The 21,418-nt window shown below is 35.8% G+C and overlaps 1 protein-coding gene and 1 long non-coding RNA gene across 2 annotated transcripts in view; one reads left to right on the top strand and one right to left on the bottom strand.

Moving 5' to 3' along the window:
- LOC148129016 (uncharacterized) overlaps nt 1–21,418 on the top strand; it is a 121,063-nt gene that overhangs the window by 23,718 nt on the left and 75,927 nt on the right. The gene's annotated exons all lie outside the window — the stretch shown is intronic.
- Nucleotides 14,331–17,316, bottom strand: EPOP (elongin BC and polycomb repressive complex 2 associated protein). Its single transcript, XM_026669816.2, has one exon. It carries the CDS (start codon nt 16,909–16,911, stop codon nt 14,953–14,955), a length of 1,959 nt encoding a protein of 652 aa, XP_026525601.1. The 5' UTR covers nt 16,912–17,316; the 3' UTR covers nt 14,331–14,952.

Raw genomic sequence — 21,418 nt, 5'->3', positions numbered from 1 at the left:
AGGATAATATTACCACTGTGGACTACGGTAGAAAATGGCTACTTTGTTTTTACCTCATAGATCTTTGTGTAAGAAATGTAAAAATCTTACCTCTTATATTTTATGGCCTCATTGTTTAAAACATTCCCAATTCTCCATTCTTCTTATCTATATAGTAAAATGAACGTCCACCAGCATTCCTATGCTGGCTTGGATAGGCATGCTTGCATCATGTTCTTGAAAGCAACATGATAGATAAAGAGGGATATATTTCATCAAAAGATTGTGGCAGAATATTAAATACATGAGCTTCTTCATAGATAATTATAGATTATGTTCTTGATGTTCTTATTTGAAAACTAACTCAATAAGTAATGGAAAAGAGAGGTTTTTTTAAAAAAATAGTTCATTTAAAATTAACAAAATGCAGATTAAACTAAAGTTATAATGAGGTAGCATTTGTTTATTCATAGAGATTGGATGAAACTGATTTGTTTATTGATTCTCAAAGTTTAGACTTTGTATAGGCTTGTTCTTTTCCTCTGGTAGAAAAATTAAAACCAGTAACCCTAAATTATATATACTACTAATATTGTTAATAAAGCAATTCCAAAATAATAAGCATATTATTTTTTTATCATCACAGTAAGCTAATCTGAGAAGGCACCCCACCAACTGAATAAACAGTTAAAGCTTCCAGAAATTGCATCTCTGAAATCAGATAGCAAATTGCCAAACATTAGGACAAGAATTTTCTACTAATTTCCAACAAGGAACAAAGGAAATCAATGACTTAGCTTTCAAATAAGCTTTGCACAACTACCGCACAATTGCAAATCCATTTTTACTTTTTACCATATACTTCATAAGAAAAATCAAGCCTATTACCTATAATATTATGGTATCTATAGTTAGAAACAAACTATCTTTCATTATATAGAAAAGAAATCAAAAATGTATATGTTTGTGCTGTAGGATCATCCTTATTTATGAGCTTCTAGATAGCAGAGGGGAAAAAAGCATGGGCTCCAAGATCACCACAGATAGAGACTGCAGCCAAGAAATTAAAAGACGTTTGCTCCTGGGGAGGAAAGCTATGGCAAATCTAGACAGCATACTAAAAAGCAAAGACATCACCCTGCCAACAAAAGTACATATAGTCAAGGCTATGGTTTTCCCAGTTGCAATGTATGGCTGTGAAAGTTTGACCATAAGGAAGGCTGAGCACCAAAGAATTGAGGCCTTTGAACTATGGTGCTGGAGAAGACTCCTGCGAGTCCCTTGGATTGCAAGGCGATCAAAACCGGTCAGTCCTAGAAGAGATCAACCCTGACTGTTCTTTAGAAGGCCAGATCCTGAAGATGAAACTCAAATATTTTGGCCACCTAATAAGAAGCAAGGACTCACTGGAGGAGAGCCTAATGCTGGGAAAGATTGAGGGCAATAGAAGAAGGGGACAACAGAGAATGAGGTGGCTGGATGGAGTCACTGAAGCAGTAGGCGTGAGCTTAAATGGACTCCAGAAGATGGTAGAGGACAAGAAGGCCTGGAGGAACATTGTCCATGGGGTCAGGATGGGTTGGACATGACTTCACAACAACAGCACATTCTTTGATAAAGTGGTTTTTATCTATATTTATATCTATATCTAATCTATATCTATATCTATATCATCTATATCTATATCTGTCTCTCTATCTCTCTATCTCTCTATCTCTCTATCTCTCTATCTATCTCTCTATCTCTCTATCTCTCTATCTATCTATCTATCTATCTATCTATCTATCTATCTATCTATCTGGTATTCAGCTTTGTCCGGGTATTTTCCCACGTCATTATAGTTGTGCTTTTAAAGCTGTAACACAGTACAGAAGCCTGATGATGGCAGATGAGATTCTGCCGAAACGTTGCTACAACTTTAAAAGCACAACTATAATGACGTGGGAAAATACCCGAACAAAGCTGAATACCATACATGTAAGTACCCGCGAAAACTTAAGAATATATATATGTATGTATGGATGGATGTATGTATGTATGGATGGATGGATGGATGGATATAAGTATATATGTATATATGAGAGAATATGCTTAATCTACAAACCACAATTAAAGTATGAGCCATGTCTTAGTAAAACATGTTGAATTTAGCTATTACATGCTGGTCTTTGAAGCAAATGTATGCCAGTTATTTCCTGTGTATTGTTCAGAATCATTTTTCACATTAAGAGAGAAAGAAACTTTGCTAATGATTTCATATGTGACAAGGTGTTTGCAGCTTTGTTGGAAAATTTTAGCACTTTAAACAAAGAAGATATGTGGAAAACAGAATGTTTGAGAAGAAAAGTTTATGGACTGTTAGCAATAAAGGATAGCCTTTTTCTTGAATTGTTGATATTGTCTAAGATGGATTCTGTCATATGATTATGCTTATGGAAAGCAAAAAGGACTGGTTTCTGAGTAAACTTAATTAGAACCAAATTGTAAAAACAGAAGCTAAGCTGGCAATTGTTTCCTTTGTAATAAAAAATATTCAAGAAAGACAAAAAGAAACATTTTATTTTAGATCATAGGAGGGAAATACCACAGTTTCCTTCCAATTTTATTTTATTTTTTTGTAAGAAAGATAGAGAATATATATTTCTCCTTTGAAAGACAGTTATACATGTATAGCGATTAAACAAACTGGGAAACAATTCTTTGTATATAGCTTCTGGCTACATCTTAGCCCACCTTGCATATAAATTCCCAAATGGACTCTATGATCCAATATAAACACGTACATTGATCTGTTGATGTGGCTAATTACAAATTTAATATTACTGCTCGTCAACATGTTGCATATTAAAGGTTTTAATTCTTGTTTTTATTTGTATATAATGATTATGGGTTTCCCTTTCCTACCATCATCATTCACTTCCCTCCCCATCACCCACCAATATCATTAAATAGAGCTATGCTGCTGGGAGAACTCATTCGAACATTTTTTCTAATATCTGACTTTCAGTTAGTACTTGATTTAATTTTTGATTGCGTATTTTTTGCTGTTGCACTGATATATTGCAAATCTTGTGGCACCATAGAAATATAAAACAAAAATATATTATAAACTCTTAATCTGCAATAAAATTGTCCTTCCACACCAAAGATTATGCTATATACCCACTCATATTGGAATTTGCTTAGGTTAAAGGAAGATTTTGTTACAATATGTTTTCTTTAAAATTAAAATGAAAAGAAACAATACTATAAATTAAAATGAAAAGAAAAAGGCAATGAATGAAGAATGATAAGAAAGAAAAAATAGACTAAATGGAAATGGGGACAAATAAGAGGCATTTATTTTAAAAAATGCATTATTTTATTCTTAGCAACCTCGTCATCTCAACTTTCTCAACTTTCTCAAAAGTCTTTTTTCAAGGAGATCCAGTTGTTTTTTTTGAAGATTTGTCCTGAAGACATTTCCTTCCTGGTTTTCTCTTTTATTTCCATATGGCCTCATTTAAGGTAAATTCCTTGCAATTTGCCTAAACTGAGTCCATGGAGCTATTAACATGCAGATGTTAACAGCACAGATATAGGAAAAATAGCACCTTGACAGCCTGAAGTTAAAATTCCAGGCTGATTATTAGAGTTAGGGTTAGGGTTTGTGAGATTTTTGGTGCTATCTCTCTGCCTGTCTGCCTCCCTCCTTATCTCTCTCTCTCTTTTCTGCCCCCTCTGTTCTACCCTCTCTGTTATCTGCAAGAAAATAAAAGAACTTTTCCTGAGGTGTGGGTTTAGGGAGACCTTTCATTTCAAGCTCATCAGAGATTGATAAACCAAAACAGCCAAGGGCATGTGAGCGCCTTTGTGTGTGAGCGAGTCTCTCTCTCTCACACACACACACAAGTTGGCAAACATAGACACCACTTCCCATGTCCCAGCCAGAAATCATTGTTCCCATTTCTCTACTGACTTTATGTTAACATTATAAATGAAGACTTTTAAGAAGTAATCCTTCCAAAAAAAAAAAAAAACCTCCCCAAATTATACTATGCTCCCTCAACCCCTCCCAGATTAAGGTGTCTGAAGCTCTCCTTCTCTCCTCTCCAAGGCCTTACTCTTTTAACTTGCTTTTATCTAATTTATCACTGACCCTTAAACAACACATTCAAATAAGGAATCTGCACCCCTTCCCTCCTCTTTTTTCCTCCAATCTTTCACCCTCCCTTAACTTTTTTCCCCTTCTGGAAATAATGCCTCTGACATTCATTAAACAAAGATAAAGAAACAGAAAATGCTTCCTCCGCAAAGTGGCCATATAACTAACCGACAGTTCTGGAAATTTATTTACTAACTGCCCACATAGAATGAAATCTCATATTAATCTACTCCTCTGCCTGTTTCCAAATTGCAATTCATAATCAAAACCACAAAGTAAAGCAAAAAGGTGAGGAAATCTTAACATAGATGATTCCCTGAGCAAAGAACTTTTCTGCAGCATCTCTTCAGGTCAACGGGCTCCAAGTCTTCTTCTTTCCCTTTTCTTTGGCTATCAGAAAGATGGCTTGCATTTAAGGCCATAACCTGACTGCTAAACACATTGCATTAAATAGGAAAGCCTCCTTTTGTGGAATGTGGTTGTAAAATGTAATTTGTGGCCAGGCTTGAAGTTTTACTCCAGGCGGGTTAACATTTAATCACATCTCACAGTTGTAGTCTTTTTATTTTCAAGATGTTCCAAAGCAGAATATAATAAAAGTATGAATTTCTTCAATTAGGATTTGGAAAAAAAAAAAAAAAAATTGAGGGGCGGGGGGAAACACAGCTCAAAAAAATCTTGTTGTGGATGATAGATTTGGATTATACACTTTTCTTTCAAAAGCTAGATCTCAGAAATTTTTGAAATGAAGTTTAAAATTTCAACAATACATAACTATTGTCCTTGCAAACAAAGTAAAATTAATTTTTTCCATCCTATTACTTTTTATAGTAAATACCACTGTGTTTAAGTAAATACTTATTTTCTAATATTAGAATAAATATAACAATTGTTAGCATTTGTGTGTTCAGAATACCTCATATTGATAAATTTATGTATGTTAAGCCATGTTTTGTTTAAACTTAGTTTATTGAATAAGTTATACTTGGTAGTTTTCATGCCACATAGTAACCAAAACCAATCAATCCATGTTAGAATTCAGTGTGATATGTGAAGTGGGCCATCTTAATCATCCTTATCTTATAACATAGATTCATATTCATCCAATGAAGTAGGGATTTGAGGAAAAATTGAGAAGGCAATAGCTTTCCAAAATACCCTGATACAAATGTCTGCTTTCAAATCCTAATACTGTAAATATTGATTTCCTATTTGTCCAACATGTTGCAGACCCACCTGTGCCTTTTTCCCTATTGAGTAAAAATGTCCTTTGAATCCTGTGGAGAAGGAAAAAGCTGCTTGATGACAGGGAGTGACAAGGCCTGTGGATAATGAGGTGATAAAGCAGTTCCTATGTTTTTCTCGAATCAGCTTAAAATAAAAATTTAAAAAATCAGCACTTCCGTTGTAAACTGATAAAATGAACTTCCTCCAGCTGAACAAATGCATTCTGATAGGTATACTGCTCTTGAATTTTCAACATATTCTTCCACACTATTTGGATCACTTGACTGGTACATTTTAGGCTTCTATTTAAAACAAAAGTAGATCTTAAAGATCTATTCTAGCCCTTCTTCTTTTTTAGCTTAGCTTACCGTGTTTCTCCAAAATAAAATAAAAACTTTAAGGATGTGAAAAGTGTTTTATGAGGATTCAGAACTTTCAAAAATATTTTCTATAGATATGGGAGTAGAAATCAGGTGGCTATGTTTATAAATTTCCATTTAACTATTTCATTTCTCTTCTGTAACATTTACAATGCTATTTAAAAACCCACCAAAGTATGATCAGTTAGGAAATGCCCAGTCTGTTATCTTCTCATTTTGAGAAAAGCCTTTATATAGAAGAAACTCCTTCATATAGCAGTTCAACCTAACAATTCTACATAGTTTGACAACTATAATTATCAGTCAGAGGTAGAGATTATCCCTTCTTTTAACAATTGGGGTCAAAGAATATTGAAAGACTGAAGCCAAAATTACAGTAAGTTAATTTAGTTAGTAAAGATACCTAGTTCTCTTTTTCTCTCGATAATTTGCTTTACTGCAAAATGAATTTTTAAAACCAAAACAGTCCCTCCAACACACCCCACATGCTTAGTTGTAGGCCCATTTTTTTTCCAATTTACCATGGTTAAGCAAACCATGGTTTAGCATCTTTTATAAATGCAACACGTATATATGAACTATAGGCTCCAAAATTGTCTAATGAACTTCACAACTGTATAGGAAGACCGAATCAATTTCCTCTAGCTCCCAATCTACCAAAAATTCACTGAGATACTGCATTAAGCTAAAATGAGGTGACCCTTTGTTTGCCTAATTGAGGTTTTGAAACCCGGCCAATGTGGCTTGTAAGTCCTCCGTCCTTAGTTGAATAAACCCAACAATACATGTTGACTAAATCATAGGTTAGCATGACTTTTAATGTAGTTTTCATTGACTTGGTATATGCAAATTCTATGCTACATCAGAATTATGAGAATCCTACACATCTTAGAAGACACCAAATTGAAATCTGTATATTGAATTGTTTTCACAGAGATTACATGCTATTGTTATAATGATGTTGCATACTTTTTCTCTCCTATGGACTCACTATAAACATAAGTTTCCTTGTATTGTCATTTTTTGTAGTTTCCAGAAAACAAAAGAATCTAATGCACATTTTACTCATCTAGAGTATTTTATTTTTAATTCCTTAAAATGTATCAAGAAACAGGCTAGTCCCAAATTCAGTTCACTAGTTATTTTGCATCAAGGCACAGAATTGGAAATCAGCACACATAGGAAATAGCCACATTTGATTCTTCATAACAAACAAAGTATATTACCGAAGTAATGAAACCATTGGTTTTAATAAAAAGAATGCTAAAAAAAAACTTTTAATATTTACAGGGCAAAATTTTGGAAGTTGGAACTCTTCTAATATTCTGCAAAAGTGAGAAGTAAGAGGTTGATTATATCATTAAATGTTGGAAAACAATATGAAAATATTCATCTTGTACACAATTCATTTGGAATATTCTTGACCACATAAAAACTACAAATGTTCAGTTCAATTCAATATTCTTGACCACTTAAGGACTACAAATTTTCAATTCATTTCAGTTCAATACAAACAAGTTTGTAACCAGTACCAAAAATTTATGCTGTCTCAAAACATTTAACGTTGCTTGAAATATGAAAGCTTAGTCTAACATTCATATGTTTTCCACAAATAAAACAGGGTTGAATCTCATTTTAGTGATGCTTAAATCCCAGGATCAATGTAAGAACTTTATAGTGCCTAGGTTTAATTCTACTCGTTAAAGCAAGCCTAATTTAACTAAGAATTCAGTCCTGATCCAGCAATCATTTTGTTTTATATCTACAGCAGAAAGGGGGGTTACTAACTTAACACAGAGAAAAATCCTTCTTTAGTCTGATATAATCAATGTCTCTATTTTAAAAAGTTGAATACACACTTTTTGTTGTTGTTTAAAAATACATTTTTATTTATTTTATGTACTTAGGGTTCCAGATTGCACGGTGAAGGTTAAACAGTATATACAGTTTATATACAGCATATGCAACTTAAATTCATTTACATGAAGCCTACTTTTATTCCCTTTCTCTTCCAGCTAGCTTGAAGAAGATAACAAAGAAAAATACTTTTTTCTTGTGTACAATCTTCCAGTAACAAGGAATATTTCAGTAGTGTTGTATTACAGTTTCCATCATAACCAGTTGTCCAACACTTCTGTATCAGAACAAAGGAGAAAACGCTAGTTCACTGTGCTTTTGTTTTGTTAGCTGTGTTCCAAGACAATCCTCTCACTTCTTCCTAAACACAGTCAAGAGGGAGAATCAATTTGTAATGAAAAATACTGTTTATTGGAAAAAATAGTTTTATTCTTCTTAAAATTTACCTGTTTCTAGTTCATAGGATTCAGAGAATTATGTTTGGGAACTTTCCAATGAAAGTTCTACCCTTCAATCTAAATTCTTTCAAATTCAGATACAACCAACTGGAATTAGTAAAGCAATTCACAGGATGCTATTTTATTTGTAGGTACTGATCATTTCCTTTCTTCAGGCATGGAGAAATGTAAATATCTTTAAATTTCAATTTCAGAGGAGAAAGGGAGACTTACAATGAAGATGTATGCTCCCTCTTCCCCTTAACCACTCAACCTTACTTTCCTGACTTCTACATCCTTACAAGCTTCCTTCAAGCTGATTTTCCCATCTTTTTTTTTTTTTTTGAATGGCTTCAAATGACTTAAATGAAAACAGAAGTTCATTCTACCTCGTGCTATCTAGCAGCTATGTAAAAGTAACTGGAAAAGATATGTGTAAATCTTCCAATCAACTCTGTTCTTTACTCTGCAATGAAACAATCCCTGGAAAAGAAACCCTCTAAACTAGAGACGTTACAGTCTAAAATAACTCTACAATAGGTAGTTGTTTTCTTTTCCCTTTTACAGAGAAAGTTTTCCATTATAAAAGGTTAGCTGACTCAACAGTACTACTAATCTTGATAAATCCTTTTTTTTTTTTTTTCATCTTGTGCCGATCTGGGATACTCCCATTACAGGCCAATATGAATTCTAAAGAGGTTATCATCCTCTGGAAAGATCTATGACATAGGAGAGACTTGTTCCCAAGAGAGAGCTTGCATTTACTGTACTTTTGTCCAAACATCAGTGAGCACTCTACCTTACGAGCTGTACTATAGAAAAAATTAAACTAAAGAAATTCTTGCTGGAAATGTGAGATCTGAATTAGTAACAATGCTTCCTCCTTTTTTATCTGAAAAACATGTTTTCTTTTAGTTAATTTATGTTAATCTCAACCAAATATCAGGTTCCTTACTATCTGCATATGATTATTTTTTATGGTAGAAAGAATATATAAGAATAGAAAGAAATTTCTCATGATTACGGCTTTGTTCTAAGGTTTGTTGGATGCATATCATTTTCCACAATATCTCAACAATGTAGGTATTGACCACACAATAATTTCATTTGTTAATCTTGCTTAACACATCTTTCCTTAAAAATAAGAGGCCTATTTTCCAGTAGTTATCTGAGGCCATATTGCCAGCAGTTTGGAAGAAACCAAACAGTGTATTCGAATTTAAGATGGCATTCAATCATGTTTTTAGAAATATGTTTCACTGAAAGCAGCAAATCAGTGCATATCACAGACACTCCAGGATTTGAAAATATTCATTTGAACTCCAGATGACCTCTTTAAAATATATTTATTTCCTGGGATTAAAAAGTCCTATTCAACAATGCAACTGCAGAATTTTCGGCAAGAAAGGCCTCCAATTATTCATATTTACATCCATCAGGTTGCACTATGCAACACAAAATATATCCTTACTTTCAACTTATTTAGTTGAACAAGATTGATAATTGACTCCTCTAAGATTTCAGACTGATCTAAAAGAAATAAGCATTTCAAACCAAACCTTTTGGAACCTGATCTATAAGATACACTGGATTTTTTTTAAAACTCTCTAGAAGGAAACATTAAATCACTTCTGTATATCCAATGTCACTAGGAATCAACCTCAGATCAAGACAAGCCTCATCTTTTACTCCATTATAAGTGTATTGAATATGTGATTGTAGCTTCTCCTGGCTAACTAAAATCTAACTTTTAATGCCTCTCTAGTGTTTTTTTTTAAGATCTATATGCCTGAAATAAAAATAACCATAATGGTATAGCTGAAATCACACCTAACCCTCAATCAGGATTTGCAGATCAATCCCTGGGTTCTTGGCTTGCAGATAATGTTATAAGTCATATATAACCTTTAAATTCAAAACTAAAAACCATAATTTAGTACAACATTGCATGGGAATCACACTAATGTCCACTTTTGAAAACAAGCTTTAAAGTTTAACTTTTTAAAAATTCCCTGTATCTCTATAAGGAAGTGTTTACATGCATGATATTAAAAGTTTTGAAACTTTATATTTCTGTTGTAATTGTGAGTGCCTAGTGGCTCGAACATACAACTGATTGGAAAATATTTTTTTCACATTCTATGAAAAAATGTACTAGTATTTACACATGCATACAAGGGAATGTGGTTTCATAAAATGTTACAAATCACTTTTCCTCCATACCGTAAATGGTATCTATTTGTAGAAAAAAACGTCATTGCTGCGGAGAAGACTGATCTGAGATGTCATGCAAGGAGATCAAAATCCAGTTGTTGTAGTTTTGTTAATATCAATTGAATTAGACTACCCTAGAAAATTTTGAAAAACATGCCAATAATTCACTGAGTAGCCCTGAGTATTTTGAATGCAGTATCAAAACATGACATTAGAGACAAAGGATTTTCATACACAACTCTGAGCCTCCTTGCAATACATATGAATGCTTTGAAGGTAAAAATAGAAAAAAAAAAAGTCAGATTTAAACCCACTATGCATGTTAAGAAATGTGGGATTGTATTTGCATTATACTTACAAGATCAAATGTACATTCTGTGTCATGTGTGAAAATATTCCTATTGATGCTCTGAACATCCATTGTGAATGCAGTCTAAGCTGATATATCACAATGATTTATACACTTACACCCATACAAATCTCACACATAAAGCAGCTCCATTCCATTAAAAATACAGAACTTGATGTACCTGCAAAACCTGTTCTCATATACATTTCAGCGGAGGGATAATTTAATTTTACAATATTGTTTGTATGTTTGGGTATCTATGTAATTGTTTCTTTATAGGCAATGCATAGGTGCAGCCCTATACATGTACTGTAAACCACATAAGCAACAAGACATCCACAATATTTAGAGTTAAACTATCCTACTCTGCAATCAACAAAGGTTTTTCATAAATTACTGAAAAACCAGCATAGCAATTCTGCAGCATGTTTATAGAAAGATCAGTCTCCAGTTTCAGTCAGACTAACTCACTTGAGTGTGCAATTTCAGTATTCTTTTCATTGTTTGAAAATGTATTTTTCACATTAATTTGCACATACATATACCAGGATTTTACTATTCCTAATATTTGTATTTGTGTGACATACACAGTTCTGCCTGACATGTACAAACAAGTGTGAATACCACTACATCATGTTTGCATGTCTTAAGGGGCATTTTCATTTTTAAGAACTATGAACTAGCAACTGTATGAGCATTTCAGCACAAAAGGGAAGGATCTCTACTGAAATGACTGGGAACAATTCATCTCGAAATCACTTGCTAGAGGTTTATGTGACAGAACATGGTAGTATCTTTTACACAGAATAGAATGAATGTGGGAAGCTGAACAGGTTGGTTTGACTGAGAAGCAGAGTGAGGTTATTTTGGCTTAATATATAAAATGATTTTTTTCCCCTGCCGATTGTCCTTGCCTCTTTTTATTTATTACTTTTCTAATATTTTAATAAAGATGGTAAGCTTATTTGATGTAAAGAAGGAGTGGGGTGAGCAACACTGCAACTGATCCAGAGAACTAGAAGGCAGTTTGTATAACACAGTGCTGTCTGCAGAAAATCAATGCAAGCTTGGTTGTATTGGGGAGGGAACAAGTATGCCTTGCACCACGGGGGTGCAATTTCTCTGTCTCATACACACTCACACCCACATATCCACACCTCTCTTCAGCAGCAATACCCTACAACAGATGGGTCCTTCAGACCTATTCCCGAATACAGAAACTGGATTATGGTGGAAATATAAGATTGGAAGCGGTCCCCTTTCTCCATTTCAACCAATTCTTTATAGATTATTTTAGATCTTTTTCCCCCCTCTTCATTTGTGTGGCTCCTATTTGCAAAACCCAGTGAGAAGTTCAGGAGAGAAACTGAAGAGGTGTGTCAATATTTGGCTTCCATCGAATTCCACATTCTTTTGAATAGTCAGCCTGCAACTAATACTGCATCCTGCTTGGCAAACACAGGGACTCCCTCCTTTATTCTAAGCAAAACTGAACTCATATTTTGAACACCAAAATAAAATAACTGGGCTGGGTGAGGGGGATTTGCAGGTGAAGACAACTGGGGAAAAAATTCCTTTCTCCTTTGCTTTCTTTCATATTCTTCCTGTCACTTTTCTAATCCATCATGAAGGAATTCCAAAGATAATCATCTAGATTTCCCCCCCACCCTGAAAACTCTTTATTTTTATCATTCTATATTCTTGGTATATTTGAGTAAAACTGATTCATATCAAATAAATGCTCAAAACTGGGGGAGGGGAGAGAGAGGAAAGGAGGGAGGGAGGGAGGGAGGGGGGAGAGCTGCCAGCCAGGAAATTCTTAATTCAGCTCTTTCACACAAAGCTTTAAGTTATGTAATGCCCCCAGGAACAACCAGGTTTTCTCATTCTTTCTTTGTTGCTTTCAAATATTTGGGACTCACACAATTCAATGGACAGCTCTTCTGCATAAACACAATAAATGGGGACTGCATAAGGATACCGCATTGCCTGAAAATAAAAACCAGAATATTTCCCTTTCTTCACTGAGAACAATTTTGACAATAAAACATCTCTCACTTAACAAAAATGCAGGCTTATAAGGTGAACAAAACTAACCTAGTAATCCTAAACAGGTTTATTTAGAAATAAGATTCTGTTGAGATCAATCCTTCTTACTCCAGAGTAGATGAGAATATAGTATAACAACCTAAAAAAAAAAGTGTAATTTAGCTGCAAAATTTAAATACCATATAATTAACCAAAATGGGGAATAGTAGAAATTGCAGTGTAGAATTTTTGTGATTGTGTTCTGGATGAGTCTTTTTTTAAAAAAATCATACACATTTCTATACATTCCATATTTGGTTTGTTTCATTGTTGCACTTAGAAATCAATTTGTAAAATTCAAAGTGCCGGAATTTCTTTCTAGATAAAATCTAGCATTTCAATCAATTCATTTCACTCAGCCATCCCAGTAAGATTTTGTTCCTTTCTTTGGGAAAGCCTATTTTAATAATAGATGCAGACAAATATTGGTTTGTAATTCCTAAATATGTTACTGTTTGACTGCACAGTTGAGAATAAAGTCAGTTGATGCATAGCTTACTTATAGATAAAATCATGTAGACTTAAGGGTTTAAGGTCCAGTAATTCCAGAAGGACTTACCTCCTAATTAAATTTGTTTTGCACTTTTAAACAACGTTTTTTGCCTGTGGTCTTTATGGATTGTGTAGCAAGGCCAGATCTATTTAGGGGCAACTGAACTCTTTCTTCCCTGAGATAAGATTTTGAAACTGAAGAGATACATATCTCTCTTACAGTCATAAGGGTCTTGTACTCTCAGAGATGAAGATTTCAATCTGAATTTGGTGATGATTTGATTTTGGTGACACAGAGAAATCTTTAGAAGACAAAGGGGTTTATTACAAATGAAACAATGAAGAACTATTTGCATGAGGGAAGGAGATCACTTGTTTTCTCTGACAAAGACAAAAGAATTCCTCTTTTCTACATTTCACTTTGGAGATCAAATTGTCCACCTGTGTTTCATTCAAATTTACCCCTGGATCCAATTTATTCTTTACAGCAAATGTTTAAACATTACTTTGGGCTACTAATGTCAAGGATCTATTAACCAAAAAACAATTGCTTGAAAAGCTGCAAAAATTTAAACAACTTTTTTTTCCCTTCATGCAGGAAAGATAAGGATTTTGCTTCTACTTTTGGTTTAAAATAATTTTGCCCTGATTTTCTTTATCGAAAGCGGGGGGATAATTTACTGTGGAGACCTTTCTTTTTCTCAAAGTTCTGGTATTGGGGATAAGATTGGCTTTGCTTAAGTTTTAATCAGGAAGTGAATAGAATGGGGAGGGGAGTGATCCTTTGATGAGTTTAATGTGCTGCAGTTGAGAGGCCTTTCCATTTCTCTTCCAAATTAAGGAAGAAAGTTGGGGGCTGGGAAGAGAGCATACTTTTAACTCTGCTAATGGGGGAGGGAGAGAATAGAAGGGTCTTTCACTTGGAGAGGGGAGGGGAGCCTTCTCCAGAAACTTTCTCATTCCCTACAACAACACCCCCCACAGCTTTTCCAAATTTCACAGTATAGAACAAACCACTGCATGTTAAAAGGAAAGGAGACCAGATTTTCTCCAAACAGCCTGTATCTTCTTCTTTTTAACTATTGTTATTGCAGCTTCCTACAATATAAATGTGCAATATGAACAAAAACACTGTATCCCCAACTAAAAGCATAAAAGTTAGATATTTATACTCAGCTTTATTTTCAAGTTACTTTCTCTTACTGTCATCATTTCTTTTTAATCATTTATTTTGGCCCCCTGTAATCATTGTCAAGTAAGATTTTAAATTTATATTTTCAAATGTGTGTAATTTTATTAAGAATTACTGATTAGATGGGCTCTTTAAAACAAAGCCACTTCTATAAATAAAGGAATGTCAGAAATGCCATGTGATGGAGATTTTCAGGATTTTTTAAAAAACAACGAGCTATTTGGGAATCAAAAGTCCATTCTTTTGAAAACTTTTAAGCTTCAAACTTACAGCCACTTGTACATAATTAAATCCCATAATTCCTCCTGAATAGTTATATATTTGATTGCACTTTTTCTATTTAAAAACATTTTTATCTATTTCAGCCAGTCTTACTTTGGGGCAAATGAGTTTAAACATCAATTGCTATTATCACCTGACTTGGAATTAAAGGCCACTGAACCCAAAAAGGTTATTTCCAAGTATATGTACTTAAGATGGCGAGATCATTTTCCTTTTCTTTTCAGAATATATTCTATTTTAACTTTCCCATCCACACTGTTCCCTCTACCAAAGACAAATCGTTGCACACAAACTAATTTAAAATCTTCCATCTAGACATTTTCAAAACCATATCCCCGGAATTTCAGGCTGGGAGGCATGGGGATAGCATGGCCCCCCAGCTGCCAGGTCCAAAGTGGGTGCGTTTTGGAAAGGATGCAGGAGTCTTTGACGCATAGGGACGACGCAGGACAGAGATCCCCATCGGAACCCACGACTAATGCGGGAGTACATGGAAAAGTGCCCATCAAAGTAAATGGATTCCTTACAGGCCCCGGAGTGGTACTGAGCAAGCGTTTGCAAGGCGGAGCGCCCCCCTTTGGGGTCTTCTTCCTCGGGATCTTGGGGGGCCTCCCCTTGGCCTGTTCGACTCGACTTCTCCTGGCACTTCTTTCCGAATCGCTGCTTCCTTTCAGCGGTCTGTTGGCCAGGCTGAGAAGGCCAGCTTTGGAAGTGGGGGGACACCCTTTGGCCTGCTCGGCTCTGCGCAAGACTTTCCCATCCACGTTGAACCCTTTGGCGTAGCACCACAGTTTCGATTGCCTGATAAGCCGGTCGAAATGGGCCCCTCTGCCTGACCCTTCCTCGGAGGTCTGCTGAAGCGCGGCTTCTTCGGTTTTATCACGTTCGCCGGTTCGGACACGATCAGGAATGCTCAGAAAATCGGCCTCTTCGCCTTCCTGGACACCCAACTCCAACGACTCCCTGACGCCTCCGTTCTTTGGCTGCGGTCTTTCGCTAGGGCCTACCGAACGAGCATGCCGAGTCTCCGGTCTGTCCTGCTGAAGCGTAGTGGTGGGAACCGGCTTGAAACTTTCCAAAGTGGAGGCGCGCAACGTCCTGGCCCAAAAGATCAAGTTCGGGTCGGGGCGTAGTGCTTTGGCCACGCTGGGGAGGACTTGGGAAGATGCATTTTGGGGAGGGATGCGGGGAAGGGCGGCCTGTCTGTACCGCGTGCTTTGCACGGAGTCGCCACTGCATAGAGAACTACTTTCTGATCCGGAGGAGCTGCCGTCTTCGCTACTGCAGGAAGATTCGTCCTCCTCTTCGTCGTCGTCTTCCTCCTCCTCCTCCTCATCTTCCGAAGAATCGCTAGAACTTGCCGGGCTTGACGCACCGCTGGAATCTGAATCACTAGAAAAGCCAGCCGATGTACCTTGCCTCTTGGAGCCGGCGATAGAGGCCGAGCGACCTTTCTTGGCCAGGCATCCACAAGTGGAGCGCTTAGGGCGCCCGATCTCCGGCTCGCAAACCGGTTGACCGGTTCCGTGCGCCCTGACTGCCGAGTGTAAGAATTGCAAGTCCCCTGGGTAAGCGTTGAGGACGCCGGCCAGGAGGTGCGCTCTACCGTTCCGGCTGTAGCTTTTGGAAGGCGGCGCGGCTTTCTCGTAACTCCTAGCAAATGGAGCTGCGAAGAGTGCTTCGCGCTTGGCGCAGCCTGCATCCAAACTGGCACGAAAGGCGTGGTGATCGGGTTCGTCATACGCCGGGAGTAACCGGGGCCGATCGAACAGGACCTCGGCTTCCCTCCTTTTGACTTTCCTCTTCCTCTTCCTCTTCCTGGGGGTTAAGGCCTTGCAGGAGGTGCAGAGGGCCTCCAGGTCGGTCTTGGAAATGAGCGAACACTTGACGGCGCGTATTGGCACCGACTGGATGGCTTTGAGAGTGCGCAGCTCCTTCAGGTCGCACCGGCGACTCTGGATGTTGAGGCTTTCCATTTTTTTGCTCACGGCGGCCCGAGGAATGTCCTTAAAAAGGTCGCTGAAGACCTGGGTCAGAGCAAACATCTTCGTGCCGTTAATTTGCAGGTAACCCAGGTTGATGCCGTCGATTTCCTGATAACCAGCTTGGAAATCTCCATTGTAATCCATTGAAGTGGCAGCGGAAGCCGCAGCTGGAGCCATCCCGCAGGTCAGAAACATGTTTAAAATAAAAATAAAAGGTAGGCAGGGAGGACGCCAGTGGGGAGCTAGTAGAAACGGCTCTTCTTCCAACCTCTTCCCATTTCCCATCTATCCCCTTCCCCAAATCAAGCACTCGTCGCTGAGTGAGAAATTTTCCTTTCAAATGCATCTCTTGAGAATGCAGAGCTGCCTCCTCTTTTCTCAGCGCTTTATTCTCCACTCTCTAAACATCCCCAGAGAAGTCCAAAGGAAAAAAATGTCCTCTTCCCTCAGTTATTTTTCCTCCTCCTCCTCCTATCTTTTCTTCTTGGAATCAGATTATCTCACCCATCTCTTAATCAGCCCAATCTTTAAAAACAGGCAGGCAAGCCTTTGAGCAAAGGATCATTGCTGAGCTGCAAAAAGCAGGGTTTTCAATGCCCCCCAGACACCAAACAAAATCCATGGCATGGCTACCTTTTTTTCCTGCTTCTTTCTTTAAGAGACTTGAATACAGTATATTATAGGAAACACCCCACTAAATAATTTTCTCCAGAGTGCATGCTGATTGGGTACTTTAACCTGGTGATGTCACAAAACCCCCAACATTTAACACACCCCTGTGTTAAACCTATATATATATATGTGTGTGTGTATGTATGTACACACACACACACACACACACACACATATACATATAAACCCATTTCATTTAAAAGTCAATCCGATACCCTCCAAGCTGGAAAGGAGTTTCATATACTTCATACATGTTCAGAGAAAATGAATGGGAATATTTTTATATATGTATCCAAACAGGTGTGATTCCATATGTACGTTGGCTTGTTTTCCTGAAACTTAATCGTTCTAATCTTATTTTTGAACTCAAATCTGGAAGACAACTGCAGTTATTACCAATTTTTATAGAATATGTTTATTGATCTTTTCATTTTTTTCAATGAACTGAATCGTTTTCTCTCTGCATAGTCTATAGGTATGTGTGTATAAAACTAAAGGCCTAATTTTAAAAATAATATCTCTTTTTGGAAATGATTTTTGTATTACGGGTGTTGGTATTTTTATTAATTTTAGAATTTGCTCCAATATTTTTATTAATGTTAGAATTTGTCCCAAAATTTTTCTGCTCAAGAATGCCATGCGTTCATGTTTGTCTACAAAAAAAGCTTGTGATACAAGCAACAATTAGCCAAATTTTAAAAATCGATCTTCAACCATTACAGCCTTTATTTAATATTTAAAGATTGGGAGAATGCTCTTAAGGATCAGGGGAATTCTCTTGTAAGATGTATAGATATCCAACTCTCAGAATAATTTTGTTTTAGATTATTATTATTATTATTATTATTATTATTATTATTATTATTATTATTATTATTATTATTATTATTATTATTATTATTATTATTATTATCCTAAGAAGATTATTGCAGTTTTCATCAGTTTATAACTTAAGTTACAATCTTGCATATAATATCCTACAAGTAAGCTGCCTTAAATACAATTGGATAAACTCTTGGATAAATATTCATAGGATTATGTTATATTAAAAACATATTTAGCACATAGTGGAGGAGGCTGAGTTATGCCTGTCCTACATGACATGAAGTAAATGAAAGATCTGTAAAAACACAGAATGTGAGTTTTGTAAAAAAAAATAAAAATAAAAAATATGGATTGATTTTCAGCTCTGTAGCCAAAGCCCAGAGCAGGATATATACAAAACTTAAAATTGAAAAATCCAGTGTGAAAATAAATTCATTTGAACCTGAATAAGAAAAACATTGCTTTCTGATATTACATTGAACGTGCTTTCACACTTCAAACCCTTTTAAAATAGAAGAAAATTAAACGTATCCAGGTACATATCAGATTCCATACATACATTGCCTGATTCATAGCTCACATCAAATATTTTACACACATTGATCTTATCTTTTGCCTGAGTTAATTTCTTTGTAGAATTCTTCATAACATTTTCGTTCTTAGAGTTGCCCTACACACCTTAAGTGATTTCTTCTGTTTGGTAAGTACAAACTATGCTCCTGTAAAACCAATTGCCAGCCAAGCATTTGCCATTGTGTAAAGTATGTCTTTTAATCATTCATACCAATGATGCTTTGAAATTAGAAGTTTTGGCTCTCATAAATATTCTACAAAATCTCTTCCCAGTTCTTTATTTTTAGCGTGAGGGACTTTCCCATCAGATAGGTAAACGTTTGACACTATTTATGAATGTTCTCAGCTTTGATACCTATATGTCTTATAAATCTGCTTCAATATGTAAGGTGTCAAGGGTTATTGATATACATTTTGGCATATGATTCCCATTTGCCTCTGTTGAGCCTACAGGTTGTTGGAGTTAAGAGAAGCACAATTCTAATTGAAGAACTCTTAGTCATATTTACCTTGGTGTAAGTTTTATGTATTTCAGTGAGCTTTAGTTCTGAATAGACCTGTATCATCCTGAACTTGCTAGTTTCAGAGGAATTTATTTTAAGTAAATGTGTTCAGAATCATTAGAATGTTGTAACTTAGGGATACCCAAGCAATGTTTTGTTCCAGTGAAGGAGAATGCATAGGTGATAGTTTTAATTAATCCTATCAAGCCAGTGAAATTGCAATGCAGGACTGGATTTCTAAATGTGCATTTCCTACATCAAGGGTGAAGAAGCTTGCACAAGAACGATAATGTATTGTGTCACAAATTGCTGGAGCAGATGGGTTGTGCCCCTGTAGGAAATTGGGATGTTCAAGCTTGCACACTAGTTGCTCTGTATCCTGGAGGGTGTCAGTTCTCTGTTTCTCTAGCCCTCCTTCTAGACTGAAGTGATAGGCCACAATATAACACAGGACTCAACATACTTTAAACACATTTTACTGAGTTCATCTGGATATTAACCTACTGGTGTCTGGAAATACATTGAATGAGAAAGAAGATGAAGATTTTGGAATTTTTGGTCATACTTCTGTCTGTGCATCTATCTCTTCCTTTTGCAATCATTTATGATAATGGTAAACTTTTGTTGAAACATACTCTGAAGAAAATGAGTTTTCTTTGTACCATAAGGGAATAACCCGGTAGTTGATCTTAATGTTGTCATTTTTACCTCTAAACTAATGCAAGTTGAGCCATAACCTGGCACAAAGTAATGCTGAACATGTTTACAATGAGGATGCACAAGAGCATCCTAATTTTTTTATTCATGATTTGGAAGAACTTGTCCCCTTTCTAAGAATGTGGTAGTGAATCATAAATTTGTATTCTTTCTTTCTTTCTTTCTTTCTTTCTTTCTTTCTTTCTTTCTTTCTTTCTTTCTTTCTTTCTTTCTTTCTTTCTTTCTTTCTTTCTTTCTTTCTTTCTTTCTTTCTTTCTTTCATACCTCAGCTTTCAATTCTAAAGAATGGCTGCTATTCCACTGATGTAGGTTTTAGCTGATATCTTTGAAAGGCTTCTAGAGCTTTCTGTTGCTATTTTTGGAGGTTATTAGTATCTAACTATCTTCCTTCCCTATTGTAACAATGTTTACTCCAATATCTTCTCTCCATAGGTAGACATTTTTCTTCAGAAAATATTATCCACATAGGATTCTTTTTCTTTTAAAAATAATTTAATGGAGATTTGGCAAGAAGTTCAGTTTTACTTGTTAAAAAAGTAAATTTTGAAAAGGAATCGAAATTTCTTTTTGGCTCAGAGTATAAAGTGAGCTACAAACATCAAGCAATATTGAAAGAAAATGCAATAATAAAATTTTCATTTTGCAAAATATGTTACAGTCTAAATCTCTTTCGCAAACAAGATTTTAAAAATGATTAAAATATATTAACATAAAGCCTGACATAGACATCATTGCTTCTGTCTTCTCTATTGAGTTCACTTAAAATTGTGATCCTATTAGTACAATTCTGTCGTCTCAGAAATAATACTGAAATCATTGGGGCATACTCTAGATAAATATGTATAAAATTGCAGCCTGAGTTTCCTTAATATGTAGGTATCCCTTTGTTGTAACAATATTTAGAAACTAACCAAATGATGGTGAATAAAAATGCAATCTTAAATATTAAAGCTTAGTATTATGTCTCTTAATTGAAGCAATTCCTGGTAAGTGACAACTTTGTGAATCATAAAAACAAACAAATAGTAGTGTAAAACAACAATCATAGAGTCCAGCATTTGCATGTTTTTCTAATCATTTATGTAAATAACCCTCCAATTGGTGTTTCCATTGTTTCTAAATACATCCAAAAAACGTGGAAATCAGCAGAGGAAACCTTTACGGCATGAAGAAAGCTACGAAATCTAAATAGTTTTAATTGCCTAAGAAATTCCCTCTTATCTCTCTCCAAATAAAAATCAAATCCTAAAATTTATACCAATCCTTTCATAGAACAGAAAATATTCAGCTGTGTTACACCCTTTGGGTTGAATTGTTGTGATTCTGGCCGATTAAAAGAAGACTCCCACTGCCCTGTTTTTTTCCCTCCCCTTTTTTTCTTTTCCACACAGAGCCGATGAGGGGAGGGGAGGAAGTGAAGGGCCTGTCTTTTTTTTTTTTCAGAAGTGAGAAGATCCCTGATGTTTTTTTTTGTTTTCCTGGGAAGCTGGAGTTGTAAACTG

The sequence above is a fragment of the Notechis scutatus genome, chromosome Z (genome assembly GCF_049901735.1).
Source record: "Notechis scutatus isolate UNSWTSFEM ecotype Mainland chromosome Z, rNotScu1.2, whole genome shotgun sequence".
NCBI classification, from domain to species: Eukaryota; Metazoa; Chordata; class Lepidosauria; order Squamata; family Elapidae; genus Notechis; species Notechis scutatus.
This window is presented reverse-complemented; position numbering and strand designations above follow the sequence as displayed.